Source organism: Balaenoptera physalus (assembly GCF_965194825.1).
Source record: "Balaenoptera physalus genome assembly, chromosome: X".
NCBI classification, from domain to species: domain Eukaryota; kingdom Metazoa; phylum Chordata; class Mammalia; order Artiodactyla; family Balaenopteridae; genus Balaenoptera; species Balaenoptera physalus.
Window position 1 is genome coordinate 35,108,927 of NC_138903.1, and position 19,333 is coordinate 35,128,259.

General features: G+C 44.8%; 1 protein-coding gene across 2 annotated transcripts in view; it reads left to right on the top strand.

The window, feature by feature from the left end:
* The window catches only part of TSPAN7 (tetraspanin 7), a 140,445-nt gene that overhangs the window by 119,390 nt on the left and 1,722 nt on the right, over positions 1 to 19,333 (top strand). Inside the window, exons 4-7 of one of the 2 annotated variants that reach the window (XM_082446655.1) lie at positions 2,391 to 2,486; positions 3,943 to 4,098; positions 9,653 to 9,736; positions 14,271 to 14,447. In XM_082446655.1, the coding sequence (XP_082302781.1) occupies positions 2,391 to 2,486; positions 3,943 to 4,098; positions 9,653 to 9,736; positions 14,271 to 14,432 (498 nt within the window). In that variant the 3' untranslated portion in view covers positions 14,433 to 14,447. Of the gene's footprint in view, positions 1 to 2,390; positions 2,487 to 3,942; positions 4,099 to 9,652; positions 9,737 to 14,270; positions 14,448 to 19,333 lie in introns of those variants that run through there. The other variant, XM_082446656.1, reaches the window with a different exon arrangement.

Consider the following 19,333-nt stretch of genomic DNA (forward strand, 5'->3'; position numbering starts at 1 on the left):
GGGATCTTCCCAGACCAGGGATTGAACCCGTGTCCCCTGCATTGGCAGGCAGATTCTCAACCACTGCACCACCAGGGAAGTCCTTGCTCCTTGTTTTAAAAAAGTGACCTTCCATGTAGATTAAATACTTTAAAAGTAGCCACTTCAGCAAGGCACAAGTGTATATCCGTATATCAAGATTTCTCAGAGGCCAGAGGCAAGCCAAACAAGTCGTTGGCCAAAGGCAAAGTGCTACATTTCCCCTAAGCAGCCTGTGCTCTCCTGTCTCTTCCCCAGAGGCCCTGCGGGGCGCCCCCTGCCGCCCGGGGGTAAAATCCACACCCCAGTGGTGAGGAGCCCTGTGGCTTCGCTTGGTGGTGTGGGAAAAGGAGAGAAGACAGTCGTGATCAAAAACCCCTACAAAGCTGCGCTTTGTTTTCTATTTACATGTAAAATTTGAGATTTCTACAGCTGGGGAAAATTATTTTGAATCCGGTTTTGCGATCAAAACTGCTAGTTTCAAGGACACTCCCACCTGTCCTTTGTCACATGTGGCCATCCTTCCATGTCCTGTCACTGAGGCTGCTCTATTTGGACAACGTATAGATGCTAATGCAGGGACAAGCTGCTCTCATGCTGTCTGTAGCTGCCGTGGTATCACTTTTCAGATGTGTATACTGATGATAGGTCAGAAAGTGTATATGCTACAGTACAGTTCTGGTTTAACTCCCCACTCCCCAAATTCATTATTGTTCCCTGTAAATAACAGTAAAGATAGAAGCAGCTACACGTGTGTTAGAATGGAAAGAAATAGCAAGATGGAGGTGGGAAAGTCAGTGAGGTCGAGTGTGATAACTGTGGCTCTTGAAGTCTGGCATCACCTGTTTCCAGGCCCTGCCTTTGTGCTTGGCCAAGTCAAGTTCCCAGTGAGCTTTCTGCCCCCTCTTCCCCTTTACCAGATGTGGCTTCTCAGATGCCAAGACGGACTTCTAGAACCATTTCATGTGGGCACTGCATCCAGAGTTAGATCCCCCATTCTTATTCTCAGCTGAGGTAAAACCTGATGAAGTCACGGCCTAGAGGTGCCCCCGATGCATGTGTGAACCCCAGGCCCAGCCTGGCTCGCTCCAACCTGAGCCCTTGCCTACTTCCTTCCCATGTGCTGCTGGGACCGGGCTCCACGTAGGGGTTTTCTCTTCATGGTTCCTGATACCTAGGACCTGAACATCCTCACCTGCCTAACCTCTTTTCACTGAAAAACCACTTAGGGAAGTGGTGGCTGGGGGTTGCAGTGCCACTCTTCGGCCACCAGTAGCGGTCTTGAGTTTGGCTAAAGAGTCAAACACACATGATGAGAATAGGTCACAACCTAGCAGCATCGACTGAGAAGGATACAGTAAAGGAAACATAGCTTGCAGGCAGGGCAGCTGTGGGCTTGTTTCTTCAGTGGGAGTCCTCAAAGCGGTCCAGGCTCTAGTCTGTGTAGGCCTGCCCATGCCTAAGAGACGATGCACGTGCAATGAAACGAGAGGACACAGCTGGGTGTGGCAACCACCTTGGCTTAGAAGCTCCATGTAAATTGTGTCTCTTTATCTCTTGTAACTGTCCGATGGGCATAGCGTCCAGTATCTCAGCAAGGAACGCGCCTAGTTAGAAGAGTCACCATATTTAGCCCTAAGCTTCCCACCAGGTAATTACTGTCATTTGCTGAAGTCCAGGCCAGAGTCATTTCACCAATCAGGGGGCACTTTTTACCATAAGCGGGGTTGCCTGGTAACACACCTGATGCTCCGCCTTCAGCAGGTTTCCAGGGAAACAGAACTTGAAAGATAACCCGAGGTCAAATGTGTTCACAGAGAAGGAGAAAGGGTTTTGTTAACCATTTATTAACAAGTAAAGTCCATGTCCTTTACCCTCTTTTTTTCATCTCAATAAAGACAGGTAAGTGAAAGCTGGTTTTGCCCCCACTCCTGTATGGTAGACTAGGGATCTGATTCTGGTCAAAACATCGGTCTTCCTGCCCGCCCCACACACAATGGCTTGTCCTTTGGCATTCTTCTGAATAAGGGCAGAAAAAGTTATAGAAAGAAAGGCAGTAACCAATTCCAAGAAAATAACTAGAAAACCATCACAGCCCTTTCCGAATCTGACTAGCCACCTCAGTGGCTCATTTAACTAGGCAGGGTTCCTCTGGATTGGGGGTAAGGGAACATTTTTTTAAACTCCTGAGCTAACAAACCCCTTGGCCAATCTTCTGAGCTCTTTTGTCTCAGAAAGCAGGGCATCCCCTCCCTGGCCTACACTTATTCGGAGACTTTCAGAAGAGGCTATTTTGGGGTGGAAGTTGGTACGAATCTGTGTCCATCTGGGCTGCAGTGGACCAGAACCACATCACTCCTTGTCTTCCCTAGATCAAGGACACCTTCCTGAGGACTTACACTGACGCCATGCAGAATTACAATGGCAACGACGAGAGGAGCCGGGCGGTGGATCACGTGCAGCGCAGCGTAAGTGCCAGGAAGGAGATGGGGCTGGCAGTGGCCTGCGAGGTCGGGCCTTGGACTTGTGGGCTGCCAGTGACGCTAGACTGGCAGTGTTTGCTCTTGATCCCCACTCTCCGCCTCTTGGCCCAGTTCCCTTTCCAACAGTGGACATCCAGTACTTTTTCAGGGTCCAGGGATCCAGGTGATTAGTGGCAAGAAGGACCACTCCCTCCGGCTTGCTTTTCATCCGTAAGGATGTGAGCATCCCAAGGAGAGCTAGTTTGCCCTTAAAACCTGAAGCCTTGGAACAGTGAGTGTAGGACAGCCTGACTTCGAGTTGGCTCCCTAAGACCAGCCTTCTGGAAAGGGTGTCTTGAGGCTGGGCAGAGAGCTCAGGTGAGCTGTGTTCACCGGCTTGGGCGGTGCAGTGGGGTTGGGAGAGCCAATCTCAGAGCAACTGAGGATCCTGCAGGCGTGTGAATGGCCTAGGCTGCCTGGTGCTTCGCAGAGGATATGAGGAAAGTAGTTGTTTCCTGCCTGGAGGTGCTCTGGAAGCCTGACTGCCTGTCAGGATCATCTGGAAAGGTTTTCGGTTGAGGGGTATCTTTTATTGTTGTGTTGCTTCGTTTTTACTTCAGAAGCAGTATTTTTATTTTTTATTTTTTTATTTTTATGTTTTTGGTAATTTATTTTGGTAGAATCTCAAAGTTACCCAGAAAAACTGCAGGAATAGTACAAGGAGCTGTACCCCTTTTACCCTGATTCACCAATTAATGATATATTTTGCCCCATCTCCTTCAGTATCCTCTATGTCAGCAGTTGGCACATCTTTGCTGTAAAGGGTCAAGTAGTAACTATTTGAGGCTTTGAAGGCCATGCAGTCTCTGTCACAACTACTCAACTCTGCCTTTGTAGCACAAAATCTGCCCTAGACAACAGGTAACACAGAGGCACAGCTGTGTCCCAGTAAAACTTGATTTACAAAACCAGGTAGCTGGTGGGCTGTAGTTTACCAACACCAACTCTCTCTCTTCCTCCATGTGCATCTTTTTTTTCCCCCTAAACCATTTATGTACGTATTAGTACAGATCTTGGGGAGAGCTTTCTAAAACCATTTTGGCCTCAGCTCCCCATCAACAGTCCTGATTCAGTAGATCTCTACGTCTGTCTCTTTAGCAGCACCTAATCACGCAGGTGATTTTGATGCTTAGCCAGGCCAGAGAGCAGCTGCTTGGCTTTGGGAGGTGGAAACCAACGCAATATGGCGTCTAGGACTCACTTCGTTCGCTGAGTTCATGTGGGTATGCCAGTGAGTAGAATTGTTAGTGGAGCTTCAGCTCATCTTGACTCACCAAAGCTGTGCCTGTCGACTTAGGGCCTGGGCCCATGTTTTTCTTTTAAAAGCTGCAAGGCGCTGAGTGCAGAGACCACAGTGCCTTTGATCTGCCACACTTAATTCTTTTCCTTTCCCCGTTAACAGCTGAGCTGCTGTGGGGTGCAGAACTACACCAACTGGAGCACCAGCCCCTACTTTCTGGAGCACGGCATCCCCCCGAGTTGCTGCATGAACGACACCGATTGTAATCCCCAGGATCTGCACAACCTGACCGTGGCCGCCACTAAAGTGAACCAGAAGGTAGTCGCTCCCTCTTGGCCCTGATGGGACTCAGTGGTGAATGTTTGGGGAGGGCTTTTTTGTCTCTGTGAAATTATGACAAATAGGTTAGAAATGGTAGTCTTGGAGAGAGTCAGGAATCTTCCTTTGTGGTTCTTTCTGGCCAGGGAGAGGCACTTGGGCTGCCCACTTCTGAAGGAGAAAGCCGTGCCTCAGCGAGACTCTACAAGGCATAGTTAGGAAGGGTTAGCAAGTGGTTCCTGTTGACCCTGACACTGATGTCAGGGAATGTGGCCTTTCTTCCTTCTAGGTGTCTGTCTTCTCCTTAATATGCCTTCGAAACATGAAATCGTTCCCAGCTGGGTGCCAGTCCTCAGCGGAAAGAGGGAGTCGAGTTGACAGACAGCATCTGCTTCTGCGAGGAGGGTGGCCTTGATTTTAGGGACTTCACTGCATTGGGAAAAGAAATCAACAACTTCAACTCACTCTCAACATCCTGACTCCCAAAGAAATTAGAGAAAAAAAAAAACTGGCCAAGAGAAATTTGAAAGTTAGTACATAGTAGAAATGAGGGAAATGAAACTTAGGTAGAGAAAAGGAAAATCAATTCTGTATTCCACTCTGCAGAGAATCTGATGAAGACATGATACAGCTGTGTGTGAGGGCTATCTATTCTTAAACATTTAGGGAAATGCCAGATAGAAACTATGTCTTGCTGAAACAAAAGGGAGAAAAAAACCCTACTGTTGAGTTTACCTGTGGTTATGCCGCCATCAGGTAAATTTTCTTTTCTTACTAAGGTAAAGTTCTAGTTTTCTTTTCTGGCCACGCTGCACAGCACGTGGGATCTTAGTTCCCTGACCAGGGATCGAACCCGTGCCCCCTGCAGTGGCAGCTTGGAGTCTTAACCGTTGGACTTCCCTGGAGTCTTAACCAGGGAAATCCCAAAGTTCTAGTTTTCTAAGGTCTTCAAAATTCTATGGGATCTGGGCCAACTACTGAATAATTCACAGAAGATAGCCATCCTTTCAAGACAAGAATGTTGAGATGGTTTCTATATTTTACCCATGTAATGTTGGTATTTGTAGCAGAACTGCTGCAAGGCATTGTTGCCATATTCTGGAAGCTCATTTTGTCATTCTGGGTTTATTACTTGGCTGTTGGTGTGGTGAGATAAGATGTTCAGTACAGCCAGCTTCTTGTGTGAGCTAAGAGAACATCTGTTCCGACTGGAATTTTTTATGAACCCAAAGTTTGAGGCCTCCTCCGCCTCTCATCAGCAAGGTGACTTCTGGTTTCTTCACGGACACCTCCACTGAGCATCTGTATATGTCATTATGCTGCCATTTTATGAAGTGCTGAGCAGACCTGGCGCTCAGTGGATGCTCCGGTGTATAGAAGGCAAGACGTGCTTTATGGAGTGAGATATTGGCACAGCAGAGCCTCAGGAGGCCCTTTGTAGAGGCAGCAATCATCAACCTTGATAAAAGCCTTCTTTCTAAAAGAAAATTTCACCCAAACTACTTCTTTTGTGAAAGTTGAGGGCTTCGAAGTCAGGACCACAGGGTCTGGAGTCAGACTGCAGTATAAATTCTGGCTCAGCCGCTTGCTGGTTGTGCGATCTTGATCAAGTTACTTAACCTTTCTCAGCCTTGTTCTTCTCATCTGTAAAATGGAGAGAATAACAGTTCTTGCCCCTTAGGATTGATAGGAGAATTGAATGAGATAAAGTATCTAAAGCACAGCGCATGGCAGAGAGTAAGGACAAGATGAACGTTAACTGTAATGTTAAATGGTAGCTGTGGTGTAAATGTCACGACAATAACGGTGATGTTTGTCTTCCACCCTACCACACTGTGCCTTTTATTAGAAATGATGCAGCAGGTCCTTGTAGGGAGGGCTTAGAGGCAGATCCTATGGTGCATCTCTAGAATCTTTACAGTGGTTTCCAGAAAGATAGGGGAGCATTTTTTCACTTCACTGATAACCTACAAATTGGCCTCACTCCCAGCCTCCCCCCGACAATCCTACTTTACATTTTCCTGGGTACCTCAAATACCTGGAAGAGATACTTCTCTCCCACTTCCCTTTTACCCTCCAGCCTGGCTCCCTCTGTGGAGAGAAAGTGAATGAAAACTGAAATTTGCCTAGGAAGTTTCATTAGATATTCTCATTTAATGCCCACCTGAACTTCACAGACAAATTATTTTCCAGGCCTGAGTCTGTGACACCTCATCTATAAAAGGTAAGCAAGGCGGATGGATGGGGTGGAGATGTGTAGTGATAGTAGATGCTCATAAAGATTAGCCTCCCCAAACTGACTCCCTCCCCCAGGAAGATTAACTCCCACCATGTCCTAGTTCTGTGGAATCCTGTTATATAAAATACATGTATTCTAAATCCCCATAGATCTTTCAGTGTCTTGAACCCTGTGCCCCGATAGCACAGAAAGGTGGCTCTTGGCTCTTACCTGGCAGCCTGAGAAACCTACCTTGTACCAATCGCTGGCAGAGAGCAGGAAGGAGGTGAGAGCGGTTAAGCAGGATATTTATCGTTTTGTTTTGAGGACAGCTTTGATTTTGGTTTTGCTAAGCACGATGATCAAACGTCCACAGGTTCAGTTAGCTAATAGCATTGACTGACCCCTACCCCCTAGGAATTCCTCACCTTTTTTTTAAAAAAGCCAGGGCAAGAGGAAGAGAGTTATTCTGGTTGTCAGCTCCAGAGGTACCTCCTCCCAGTACCTGCCTGGAAGCAGCCATGCTACTCCTGCTACTGAAAAGCCTGCCACTTGCAGGTGTTTTCCATCAGAGGCCCTGTTGATTTAGACTTGCTGAGAGGGTGAGCGAATTACCTGTTCTGTTTCTGGGTGTTTCCTAGGACATTTAGCAGGTCTCTGTAGATTGATCTCACACCTGACAATCAGGCTTTCCTTTTAGGAAATTAAAAGAGATTGTTGTGGGTAGATAAGAGAATTTCCGGGGAGAATTTGAGGTGGAAGGCAAACGTGCACTGGGGTTGTAGAATCAAAGCAGTTCGGGCAGTCTGCAGAGCTAGGCCGAGACCTGGAAAATGGGCTTGTGGGTCCATAGAGTGAATAACAGAGAAAAAGCTGGAGAAGGAAAGCATTTATTGCAACCTGGGTCTTGTATCGTTTAAACAACAATGAAGAAGCTAAATCACTTTCATCTTCTCACCTTAAGTAACTCTCTTACTGCTATAATTTATTAATTTGCTCTCTGTTTAGAGTGAAAAAGAGTGGAGGAACTTTTCTTAGCAAAGAGTGCTTCTCAAACTTTAATGGGCACGTGAAACATCTGGAGATATTGTTAACATTCGTTAAAACTCATTAAAAATGGGTAGATTCTGGCAGATTCTGATTCAGTAGGTCTGGAGTGAGGTCTCAGATTCTGCGTTTCTAACAAAATCCCCAGTAATGCTGCTGCTGCTGCTGTTAGCAAAACCCCACTGCGGGGAGCAAGGTTTAGAGAGAACGATTTTGCCACAGTTGTACCAATGCCAGGCCCTTACTTCATTTTTCTGTTTTCTCTTACTGGTTGGAGTGGGCTTTTCAAAAAAAATGTGACTGACTCTGATTTCTACTCCACTGTAGGAGATTTCATACTTTAGAAAAACATATTCACCTTATGTGTAGAATTAAAGTTCACGGCAAAAACAAAAAAATAGAAAAAAAAACCCTATTACCCCCCCCAAAAAAACAAAAACACCTATCTCAAACTATTTTGCAGAGTAAGAAAATAGCCCACCTCACTTCTCTCTGGTTTTTATTACTGGGTTTGTGTTTCCATATTTTGAGCTGATGTAACACTGGCGGTGGTCTGAACTTCATTCCCTGGCCTGAGCATCGCTGTGGGGAGGAGATACAGCAATGAACGATGACCAGCACAGAAAAACTCTATCTTAGCTGCTGCCATTTGGGAAAGTGCTAGATCTCTTCTGGCTTTGACTTCTTCCTAACCCGAACTGACTTTCTTTCCACTACCTTTTGGAAAATAGTGTGATATATAGTTTCACTAGTAGAAATGAAATCAGTGAGCAAGCTTCTCCTATAAAGAGAGAATCAAATTGCAAAACTTCCCATGAGCAATAATGCATTTCCTTTCCCACCCCTGCCCCGGCCTTCAAATTTGCATCAGGTAACTAAGGAGCATAGTTTGTCCATTGCATTGAAAACATGTGTCAAAGCACTGCTGCTAAATTAATGCATCTTTGTCTTTGCAAACAGACTGTGAATGCATAAAATATCATTTATTAGAAGATACAGCATTGGCAGAATTTTCACAAGCTCTATGAGAAATGTTAAATCATTAAACTTTGAATTTAAAAATGGGAGACATGTTTTCGGTTGTTCTTGTTCTTCAGATGTTATTACAATTTAGTGGGCCTTTCTTGATAAACAATAATCCTCTTTACCCTGTTTATGAAATTGTCTTGATTTTTCACAGACTTCATACATTCAAGTTGAGGCCTTTTTTCAGAAAACTGGAGAAAGACCATGTCTTCCAAAGCTGAATACGTCACTTCAGAAGTCTAGGTTGATTTGGCTCAGTTCCAAACTATAGAAATATACTCACACACTGACACACATATATGTTCGCTAATTCCTGCTGTTTGAGCTGTCAGGCGTTTTAACAGGAAGAGTCAGCTTTTGCCTTTGCGTTATGAGTGATGCACAAAATTTGGTGTCCTACCTGGACTGGGTTGATAAAATGTAATCCAGGATAACAACAAAACTATTTTAGCAACATTGTCGAACTCCAACCAGACCATTTCTTTTAAAGAAATTAAACTTTATCAATATTAAACTAACATTGAAATTGGTAAAATTGGTGTTGGTTTTAATCACAACATGTCGAGATTTCACAGGATGTTAAAGGGAAACTCACTTCATTTCACGAATGAGGTTATTGACATCATAATAGAGAGAGGGGAAATGACTTCTTCAAGGTCCCATAGTAAATCTGTGGAAAATATGACTCTAGAACATGGGTTTTTCCCTACTAAAAAAAAAACTTAATGATCTCCGTAGGAAGAACCCTAAAATGCCATAAAGTTGGCAGGTATTCAAACACCTCCTTCTAACCAGAGGATTTCACTTTATTTATCTAAGATTCTGTCATTTGTTGTCAAAATGCTAGTAACTATGTTTATGATTCTGAGTTTTCCTGATCAAGGATGCAGAATGCCTTTTCACGTGTTTAAGTCTGCTTCTGTATCCCTACAGCATTCGCCTCATGGATCTTACAGACTTCTTGCTCAATTTCATCATACAACAGAAACGTTTGTGGATGAAAGTGTATATCTGGGATTTGCTTTAAAATAATCCAGCCAGGGGATGAGTGTTGAAGAAATTTAAATGAAACAAAATTGGCCATATGTTCACTGTGATTTTAGAGGAAGGGTCACTTGGGGGTTCTGTACCGTTTGTATGTTTGAGATTTTTCATTCTGTTTGCGGAATGAAGGTTGGGGTGTATGTGGGAGTGTCGCGAGGTAACCCAGCCGGTCTGGTCTGAGTGAAGCATGTCTCTGAGACCGTGTCTCTGTGTTTTCAGGGTTGTTATGATCTGGTGACCAGTTTCATGGAGACCAACATGGGAATCATCGCTGGAGTGGCTTTTGGGATCGCATTCTCCCAGGTAATCTTACGGTCCGACCTAGCCTTTCCTCTGTCTCCTGCTCTCCTTTCCTTCCCTGGTCTCCAGATCTCTGGCGGCCTCCCTGTGCCTGGGGAAAGGCTGATGGATGGGGTCAGAACTCCTTGCTCATTAGTCCTCAGGTCATCTGTTTATTGATTTTCCTTTTTCAACTTAAATGAAGTTTTGCCATCAAGGGAATATTGGTTAATAGTTCAACTAATGACTAGCTCCAGAAAAACAACTCCCTTCTTCTGTAGGTCAAATGGAGGTTAGCTGAACAAAGTGCTGCCTTAATTGGAGCCTAAACAACTCCAAACATCAAATGGCTGATTTGGATTCGGGGAGGGGGGTAGGGCTCTTTTCCTGGTAGACCTGTCCCTTTTTGGTTCTTAGTTCCCGGGGATTGTGCATGAGATCGCTCCCTTTTAAAGAAAGCCTAAATGTAGCACATTTCATCCTGTCATCATTATTTGATCTCAAGGTTTGATTATTATTTCTTAAGAGGAAACTGAATTTGTGTATATGAAATGTTATATGCCTTTATCTCCACCCAGCCTCTAAAAAAGAATGGGAGAAGCCATTATGCAAACTAAGCAAGCCACACATACTCAAGGATGGAACATGATTAAGCTAAATCTAAAATTTTGCCCACCTGCACCAGGCAGTGTGTTGTCCCACAGGCTTCTGATCTCCCGGCCAGTTGCTATAATATCGCTGTGGGTGGAAGGATCGGCATATATACCTAACAACCAAAAAAAAACTTGATTTATCTTTAACACAGAATTTTTTTCAGACCAACAGATCATTTTTCCAACAAAGCCCAATTAGTGTTACCTCAGTAATGTTGCCATGGCTCTGGTTTTACCTGCCTGAATTCTATATCAGCTCTCCCAGACTGTAATTACCCCTCCCTCCACGGCCCCTATACCGCTTTCCTTCTTGCTGAGCAATGCAGATGCACTTTAATCTTATTTAAGTTTGTTCCTAAAACATCTTTATTGAAATACGGCATATAAAGAGAAGTGCACACCTTGTAAGTATACAGCTTAATAAGTTATCACAAAATGAGCTTAACTGTGTACTGACCATCACTTAGATCAAGGCATAGCATGTTAGCCTGGTAGTTTTTGCACATGGAGGGCTTGGCCTCAGATAAGTCTAAAAAGCTTTTCTTCCCAAGCAGTTACCAAACCGTGTGTGACATTTCCTCTCACAAGGGCATGTGGGCCCAGCCAGCACGAGTGTGTATTTCTTGTGGCAGTTTTAAAAATCTTTTACCACGTTTTGTTTTTTTGCGGCTCGGGAAGGGCTTAAACCCTCAACACGCCAACACACGCAAACCAGATTGGTGCCACAGACAGTACTGATTAACTCGGTCTCGAGAGACACATCAAAAGAAGTTGCAGCCCTGAACTTTCTTCTGGTTGCTATCCTGTTTCAGTAATAACACTTCAGTGACATATCAGTAATGGCCAGGGGACATTTTAGAGGATTCCGGCCGCGTGTCTGATGCAGCGTGCAGGAGGCATCTGGCAGGTGCACATATGGTTTACTTCACACATGTATGTGCAGTGTTGGGTTAACCACCTACAGGACAGGCTTGTGCTTGCGTTTGAGGAGGACCATCCCCTTGGAGGAAGGAATATGGCTGCAGTCGGCCCTAATGGCTACCCTAGACCCATGAAGGGACACGAAGCCGGTACTCTCCCTGGGGAAAAGAGAGCCTCAGAGAGCCAGGACTCTCGTGGATGAAACACCTTTTTTTTAAAAAATTAATTAATTGATTTTATTTATTTATTTTTGGCTGTGTTGGGTCTTCGTTTCTGTGCGAGGGCTTTCTCCAGTTGTGGCAAGTGGGGGCCACTCTTCATCGCGATGCACGGGCCTCTCACTATCACGGCCTCTCTTGTTGCAGAGCACAGGCTCCAGATGCGCAGGCTCAGTAATTGTGGCTCACGGGCCTATTTGCTCCGCGGCATGTGGGATCTTCCCAGACCAGGGCTCGAACCTGTGTCCCCTGCACTGGCAGGCAGATTCTCAACCACTGCGCCACCAGGGAAGCCCTGAAACATCTTTTCATCCAAGAATCTTTCCATGTGGCCACGAGGGGTTGGGAAGACAGTCCTACTTTCATGAGTGAGGTGAACCAGGTCATAAAGAATCTGATTAATACCTCTTGCACTTCTCACATCCCCGTGGAGGGATTTAGGTGTAGACCAGTGGTTATCTGGCCCGATGAGCATTCATCTCTGTGTGCTATGTGGAAGAAACCCCTGACATGGGGCTCGCCAAGTTTGCTCTGTGGCCCTCTGGGGCAACGAGAAAGGGGCTTTGGCCCCAAGGAAGCCCCAGACAGACTCTCTTCAAAGAGTTTAGGTTTCTTCAAGGTACTACAGAGTTGTTGGGATAAGAAAACAAAACCCAAAGCCCAGGAGCATCGCAGAGGCAGTACCATTCACCCGCGTGGCCGGTCAACCACAGTGGGGCAGAGACTTGAGGTCTGCTGTGCTCAGCTTGGGGCAGGGAAAGGAAAGGCCACGGCCAGCTGTTATTAGCCAGACGCACTAGGAACTGCAGCTTTTAATGGAGCCAGCAGCCTCAGGGTACCTGGAAGCTGAAGCTGGCTTCCAGTTGTCAGTAGATCCAGGGCCTCTCTGGGACCATGGTGGCCACTTACCAGATGCCCGTTCAAGAACCAGCCTTACTCACCTGCCACCAAAGCTTTAGCCACAGGTGTTCAAAAATTCTAGAACATTCTAGAAGTGTTATAGTAAAACTTAGCAGATGTTGGCTGATACCGATAAATCAGTCACAGTGGCCTATGTGGTAGCCTTCCTATAATGAAGCAAGCTCTACTGAGTAGAGGCCAAAGTGGGTAGGAAAGAACAGAGCACCCTGCCCCCACTCCTCACCTGCCCTCCACCTTCTCCTTGCCCTTTTCCTCACCTGCTCTCATGACGTCCATGCTATCCTCTGTTGGAACAAACCGGCCTTGCACATCTGTTGTCTTAGAAATTAAAGGTGGTATAAAGTACAAGGAAAACTAAGCTGAGTCTAGCCTTTTAATAGACTGTGCGAGAACTTTGTCCTGTTACCTAATTTAGCTAACTTAAAGCTCTTGAGTGCTGTTTTTGGATAGCAGGGTTTTGGCAGGTGTTTAATATTTCTCTCCACAAAGTCCCGGTGCCTTTGCCCTCTCAAGGAAAAGGCCATTTGTCTGGACTTGATGGGCAGGTCCTGCTGCCCTATGAATTTATAGCAGGTGGTTGAGTGTGTTTTTATAGGGTACCTCCTCCCTGCATCTTTGGCAGCTACTCTTTTATCTGAGGGGTCTTGGGAACACACACACAGAGAAATGTCCTCACCTCCCTCGTTCCTAACATGACCTGGAAGCCAAGCGTCCGAGTCTGGACACTTGTATTGCTCAGTTTGTGACACTGCTTCCCGCCTTGGTTGGCCTTCTGCTATGGGTCTCTGTATTTAGCACTTCTGTATCCAACATAAATAGCTTCGCTAGACTTGGAGACTGTTAGGCTGGATTAATCCCCCAAAGCACAGAATGTTACAGTCCTGAGTAAGGACGGTGGAGCTGTTTTCCAGAAGGGAGAGTTGAGTGGTTTGCTTGAGGTTGGGCGGCTACTGTAGATCCAGGATTACAATTCTGATGATCTCATTTGGTCTGCTGTATTCAACATTTAGGCCAGAGATAACCCTTGCTCTTGCCTCACGTAGCACCTAAATGGAACTCAGTTTCTGCCTTTATAATGAAAGGATTTGAGTCTGTGGAATTGCAAAGACAAAGGTACTCATCAAAAAATACAGATCCTGGCTTCCCTGGTGGCGCAGGTGGTTAAGAATCCGCCTGCCAATGCAGGGGGACACGGGTTCAAGCCCTAGTCTGGGAAGATCCCACATGCTGCGGAGCAACTAAGCCCATGCGCCACAGCTACTGAAGCCCGGGCCCCCCCTAGAGCCCGTGCTCCGCAACAAGAGAAGCCACTGCAATGAGAAGCCCACGCACCGCAATGAAGAGTAGCCCCCGCTCGCCACAGCTAGAGAAAGCCCTCGCACACCAACAAAGACCCAACGCAGCCAAAAATAAATAAATAAAAAAAATACAGATCCTCTTCCTACCCATCCATCCCCTGACCCTCACCCCTGCAGGGCCTCCTCCAGGGCCCACAGGCGACTGAGATGATTCCTTACGGACCAAGGATTCTTTTCTGGGACTTGTTTACCTTTTCTGTATAGAGGGCAGGGACAAAGCTGTCAATAGCCTTGATGAGACATGGCCGAATAAGGCTAACGGAACTTTTTACTTATTCCCCTAGTATTTTCAGGCCCTGAAACGGTCCCTAAAAGCATTTATACAGTTTTATTTCAAACCAGATAACTTGGCACTTTCCCAGTTAGGTCATCAGCACAAAATCTCCACAGGCATTATAAGGATCAAAATTTTCGACCTATTGCTTGCCACTTTGTTAAGAAAGTTGCCTTTTACAGCTTTGTTTGCTGGCCTCTCTCTGCCCCTCAGGAATCAGGGACCCGGCCACGTTTACCTCCCATGGTGATCACAGGGGAAGACACCCTTGCCCTGTCGCCTTTGCTGACCTGGACCCCACCCCTCTCTCAGCCCCTCTCCCACCTTTCGGAGTCCATCCTGTTCCTGGTAATTAGCAGAGCCCCAGCGACATGATCCCTGTTACTGGAGCTCTCTTTGTGGGGATGCTTCGAGAAGGTTAGAGTAGACCTTTTGCAAGTCTCTCCTTCCCTCTCTGGCTTCTCAGTTCTCGAAGGGCCTCCCGGAGGTTTTCATGACCCAAAAGAAAGCAGAATATATAGAACGGACAAGGCCGAGAGTGGTAAAAATAAAATGTTACTTCCAACGATTAGATGAAGGCTAATTACAAAGTCTTAGACGACCAAATATAAATAATCTGATCTCAGACTCCCTAGGCTGTACGGCATTTGACACTTCGCCAGCCATGGGGAGAGGGAGAGGTGGCTCTGGGGTCTCCGTCCTGAGGGCTGTTTAGTATAAGAGGCAAGCTCTCCTTTTCCTGTCTTCCTCCGGGGTTTAAAGCAGAAGTTTGTTCCGGTGCCCACATACTCCAGCCTTAAGACACATCAGCAGTGTGCTTCTGAGGGGCAGCCTGGAATCCCACAGGGCATACCTCTGTCCTTTGAGGCGCTATTTACATATATTTAACCTAAAACAAAAAAGGGTTTTATCTAAATAAAGATGGATTTTTCTGTGTACAGATTAATTGGGTCTAGTGGCAAGCGAGCGTTTGGTCCTGACTGAGGAAGAGGCTGTGTCTTTACCTTTAACAGGCTTTCAGTTATGTACCTGGAAATAATCTGGTAGTAAATGGTATTAAGTATAGGATGTTTCCCCCCCCTCCCCGCTTTCCCTTAACTTGGTGCTTACGGAAATGACAGATCAAAGTTTTCTCTCAAATATGATGAAACACTGTAGCAAATTTGACGTCAGTAATCCTGCGAACAATTCAAAACACCCACCATATCCCAAATCCTAGTTTTTCTTGCACTAGAATTAACTAAAATAAAAGCCAATATATGTAAACTGCTGTTTTCACAAAGCTTGTACGTGCCTCAGCTCAGGACTTCTTTTCGGAACAATTTCTGAGTAGACGTTAACATTATTGACTGGGGGATTTTTGCAGAAACTAACGCCTGTGGCCCGGCGATTTGTTCTGTAAGTGAATATTGAAACACGCGCGTTTGAGTAAATATCAACAACTTTTTTTGCACTGAATGTATTTATTTGAAACTTTGTTCATGTCTTACTAAAGCATTCTAATATTTCATTAGAGCATGGTAGGCTGTATAGCAGGCACCTCTGTGCAGGGAAACAGAACATCTATTACAAATATACTGTGTTTCACTGTGCTTTCCCCTGGAAGAGCAGACTCTATACTTTCTGGCGGCATTTTTTATTTTAGTCCTGTGGGTATTATTTCCTCTAGAAGATGTTCGTTTATTTTACCTGATGGTCGACAACGTGGGTCTTTGCAGGGGGCTCTTTCAGAAACGCCACAAGAAGGACCAGGTGCGGTACTACCACTACATTCACCAGAACGGTCAGTTACCCATTCTGTAGCTACTGCTAACAAAAATTGCTTGTAAGACATTTTATTCTGTGTAATAAGGCTACAATAAATTTTAAACGCATTGTATACACCGCAATTAATCAAATAGAAACCCACTTTCTTATACCATTTTCGAGTTTTCCAGAGGATATTGAAGTTTGCCAGATATTGATCAGATCGATCAACTCCCTTCATATATTTATTATACTCTAATATACAAGTGGGCTGAGTTATCTGATGGCCAGTCCTCCTGTCTTCCTTTCCTGTAGATGCTGTGGAGGCGTCATGAATAGTGTCGCCATGCGGACTAGCCTCTTGTCTTTCCGTATAAGAAGAATCACTTCTCCCTTCTGGAAGAATGTCATTTCTCCCCTCTGTAGATTTTTAGATTTCTCCTTTAATTGGTTTGGTAGACCACGACTCTCTCTTATAGTCCCACAAACTCTGGTTTTATTTTTCAACAATATTTCAGATGTGGACACACTGTTGTAATAATTGTCTTGGTAAATATGGTGCCATGAACCAAGATAAGGTTGTAGGACCAATAATATTGTTTCTTGCAGTTTCTTCCCTTCACCCGTGTAAATCTCAAGGTTGTATATATATCCAGTTTCACTTTCGCTAACCATCCTGACCAAAATTCCATATCTTGTAAGTTTTCCAGGATTATAGGTTTTGAATCTGAGTCGTCCTCTCCACTTTATCATTGCCTCCTCAAGTGATAGCTCTTGTTTAGGTATATAGATCAATTGAAATTTTGGTAGAAAATAATCCAAAAGAGGTTTAACTTTTGAAATTCTGTCCGTGGGAAGTGGAGCTTCTGCGTTATCGTTTAAGTGAAGAAATGTCATTATTTGTTTGAAGCTTCTTCTCGTCATAATCTTTGGAAAGGTAGGTGTTTCAAGTAAGGGATCAGTCGACCAATATTCTTTCCAGTGTGACTTTCTTATTTGTCCCATCTAAATTATTAATCCAAGAAACTTCTTCATGTCACTGTTGGTTACATCAGTCCATTTTAAAGCCTTATACTTTTTATACGATTTTTCATTCTGTTGGTGATACAGGTTCGTTTGAGAAGCGACCAACTCGAAAAAGTCGTTACCAAAAATTAATTCTGTTATTTCACTAACACTTTGTGCGTTATTACAGTCAATAGTTACACCTGACACTCCTATAAAGTCTAATTTTCATAAAATGTTGTCTTCAATCCACTCTTATGTAGAAGCAAAGGAGCATTCTCCAGCACCATGAGTTTCATTTTCACTTTCCGTATCAGAATTAATCACTAAGGTTTTTTGTCTTTTTGTTGGTCTAATATTCACATCGTCGGAATCAGAACTATATTCTGAAGAACTGTTATCTTCTGAGACACTAGTATATATATCGCTTGGACAATCAGAGAAAGTATCTGCATAAAATTCACCGAAAAATTCTTCTTCACTCAAAATTTCATGATGCATCATTTTTAAAAATTTTACGGTAATAAATTGCTTTCATAGTATACATAAGGTTGGAACAAAAACCTAACGGATCAAAATGTGATAACGACAATCGTAAGTTGTATAATGAGCCCTTGATCAATTTTAAGCTCTAACAACTTCACACAGTGATGTTAAAAAATAATTTTAAAAAAATCTGTCTCCTCCCATGGGCAAACAGGAGGTATATTCTTGCCCTAGAAATACAAAACGTAGTTAGTTTGAAAGCAAATAGCTTTTATTTTTACTTATATTTTTTAAAGTTATTATTTCTGTGAGAAAGTTTGTCTGGTGCTTAAGGATGATGCTGTTTCTGTTTGAGGGAAAAAAGGTGGAGGGACATGCTGTATTCCCTTGAAAGCAGACATCTCAGATGCAAGAAATATTGAAGCGTACTGCAGAATTTTCTGGCTGTGTGGCTCGTGAATTGCCATGGGGGCCAGGAGCATTGCAAACTGTGAAATGGAATGCTGGCTACTGTTAAGTGCTAAAACACACATGAGGTCAACGAGAAAAACCTAAAGCGCTAAGCTTTACAAAGAAAGGAGGGTCTAGGAACTTGAGATCAAATAAAGAGATGCCCACTGACAGTCCTCTCCCTGAAGTCTGCAATGTAAGGCAGGAAGGAACCCTTGGTGGCGTGAGGCAGAGGAGTTATTCTGGAGAGGAAAAGGGTCTAGGCCCCACGGTGGGAGCGGGGGCTGGAAAAGGGGCTATCCATGGCTAGAAGAGGGTGGAGCCTTAAACTCTGTGTGGGTTACCTGTATGGTTTGGGGGAGATTCTTTAACCTCTCCTGAACCCATTTTCTTCTGTGGACAGTTGGGATGGTAATACTGCCCAGGCATGTAGTAAGGATTAAATAACTCGATATTTCTGATTGTGTTATGTGCCTCTAATACTTGGGTTTTGGCTGGCATCTGCATTTTGAGCGTATCAAGTGTGATCTGGTGTATGTTGGTCCTAAAAAATGGTAGTTCTAATGAAAAGAGACAAGCTATAAGGTTCAAAGTCCTTGCACTCACGGAGGGGATTTTAGTTTCTCATTTGGCACAATATTCTGGAGGTTACAGCCATGGTTCCTCTGACCACTTGGTGGTACGTGCACGATACTACGTATTTTGTGGCACAAAATGATGGTGGCCAGAGCCTTGGTAGGAGATAGGGTAAGTCCAATAGGGTGATTTTCCTTACCTGACAGAAGTTATAGTTTGCAGATTTCACAGCACGATTTCCATTTGAAAAAGGAAGATAAGACTCTGGTATTTCACCAAGAAAGGGAGGCAGGTTGGAACCTGCAGGATTGAGCGGAGAGCTAGAACAGAGTTGAGGTGTTGCCTTGACCAACGGTGGGACCCAACGTGTCACCTATAAGATAAGGGTGACCAGATGGACTGGATGAGTGGTTCTCTCACCTGGAAGGCTTGTTAAGACACCAGTTGCTGGACCCCATCCCCAAGAGTGTCTGATTCAGCAGGTTTGGGGTGGGGCCTGAGAATGTGTTTCTAACAAGGTCCCAGATGATGCTGATTCTGCTGGTCCTGGGGCCACATTTGACACTGTACTAGATCATCTCTAAAGCTCATTGCCACCTCTGAACCGATAAAGCATGGCCAATTGCTTAAGGAGAAGTGACCCCACATGGCCAAGAGAAGCTGCAGCCCTCTACACTCCAGTGCACAATCAGGGTCCTGTCCAAAGAGTGCTGATTCTCCAGCAGGAATGGGAATTTTGGTTTCCTATGAGCAGATCCTTAAGCATCTGCACTTAAGGATGTCTTGCTAGTGTTACAACAGCTTTTTATCAGATCCACCTGTGTTACAGGTTAAGTCAAGGCACAGAGTGGGCAGAAGACTGAGGTCTTCTGAGGAGGCGTAGGGTACCCAGATATTGGTTGTGCTGGGGCCCCTGAAAAACCAAGGGGTAGACCTTGGGTGTAGGTGGGCCCATTTGGGCCTAAAATATCTACATGGTTTAGAGACAAAGAGAAATTAAAGCCCCCCTCCGC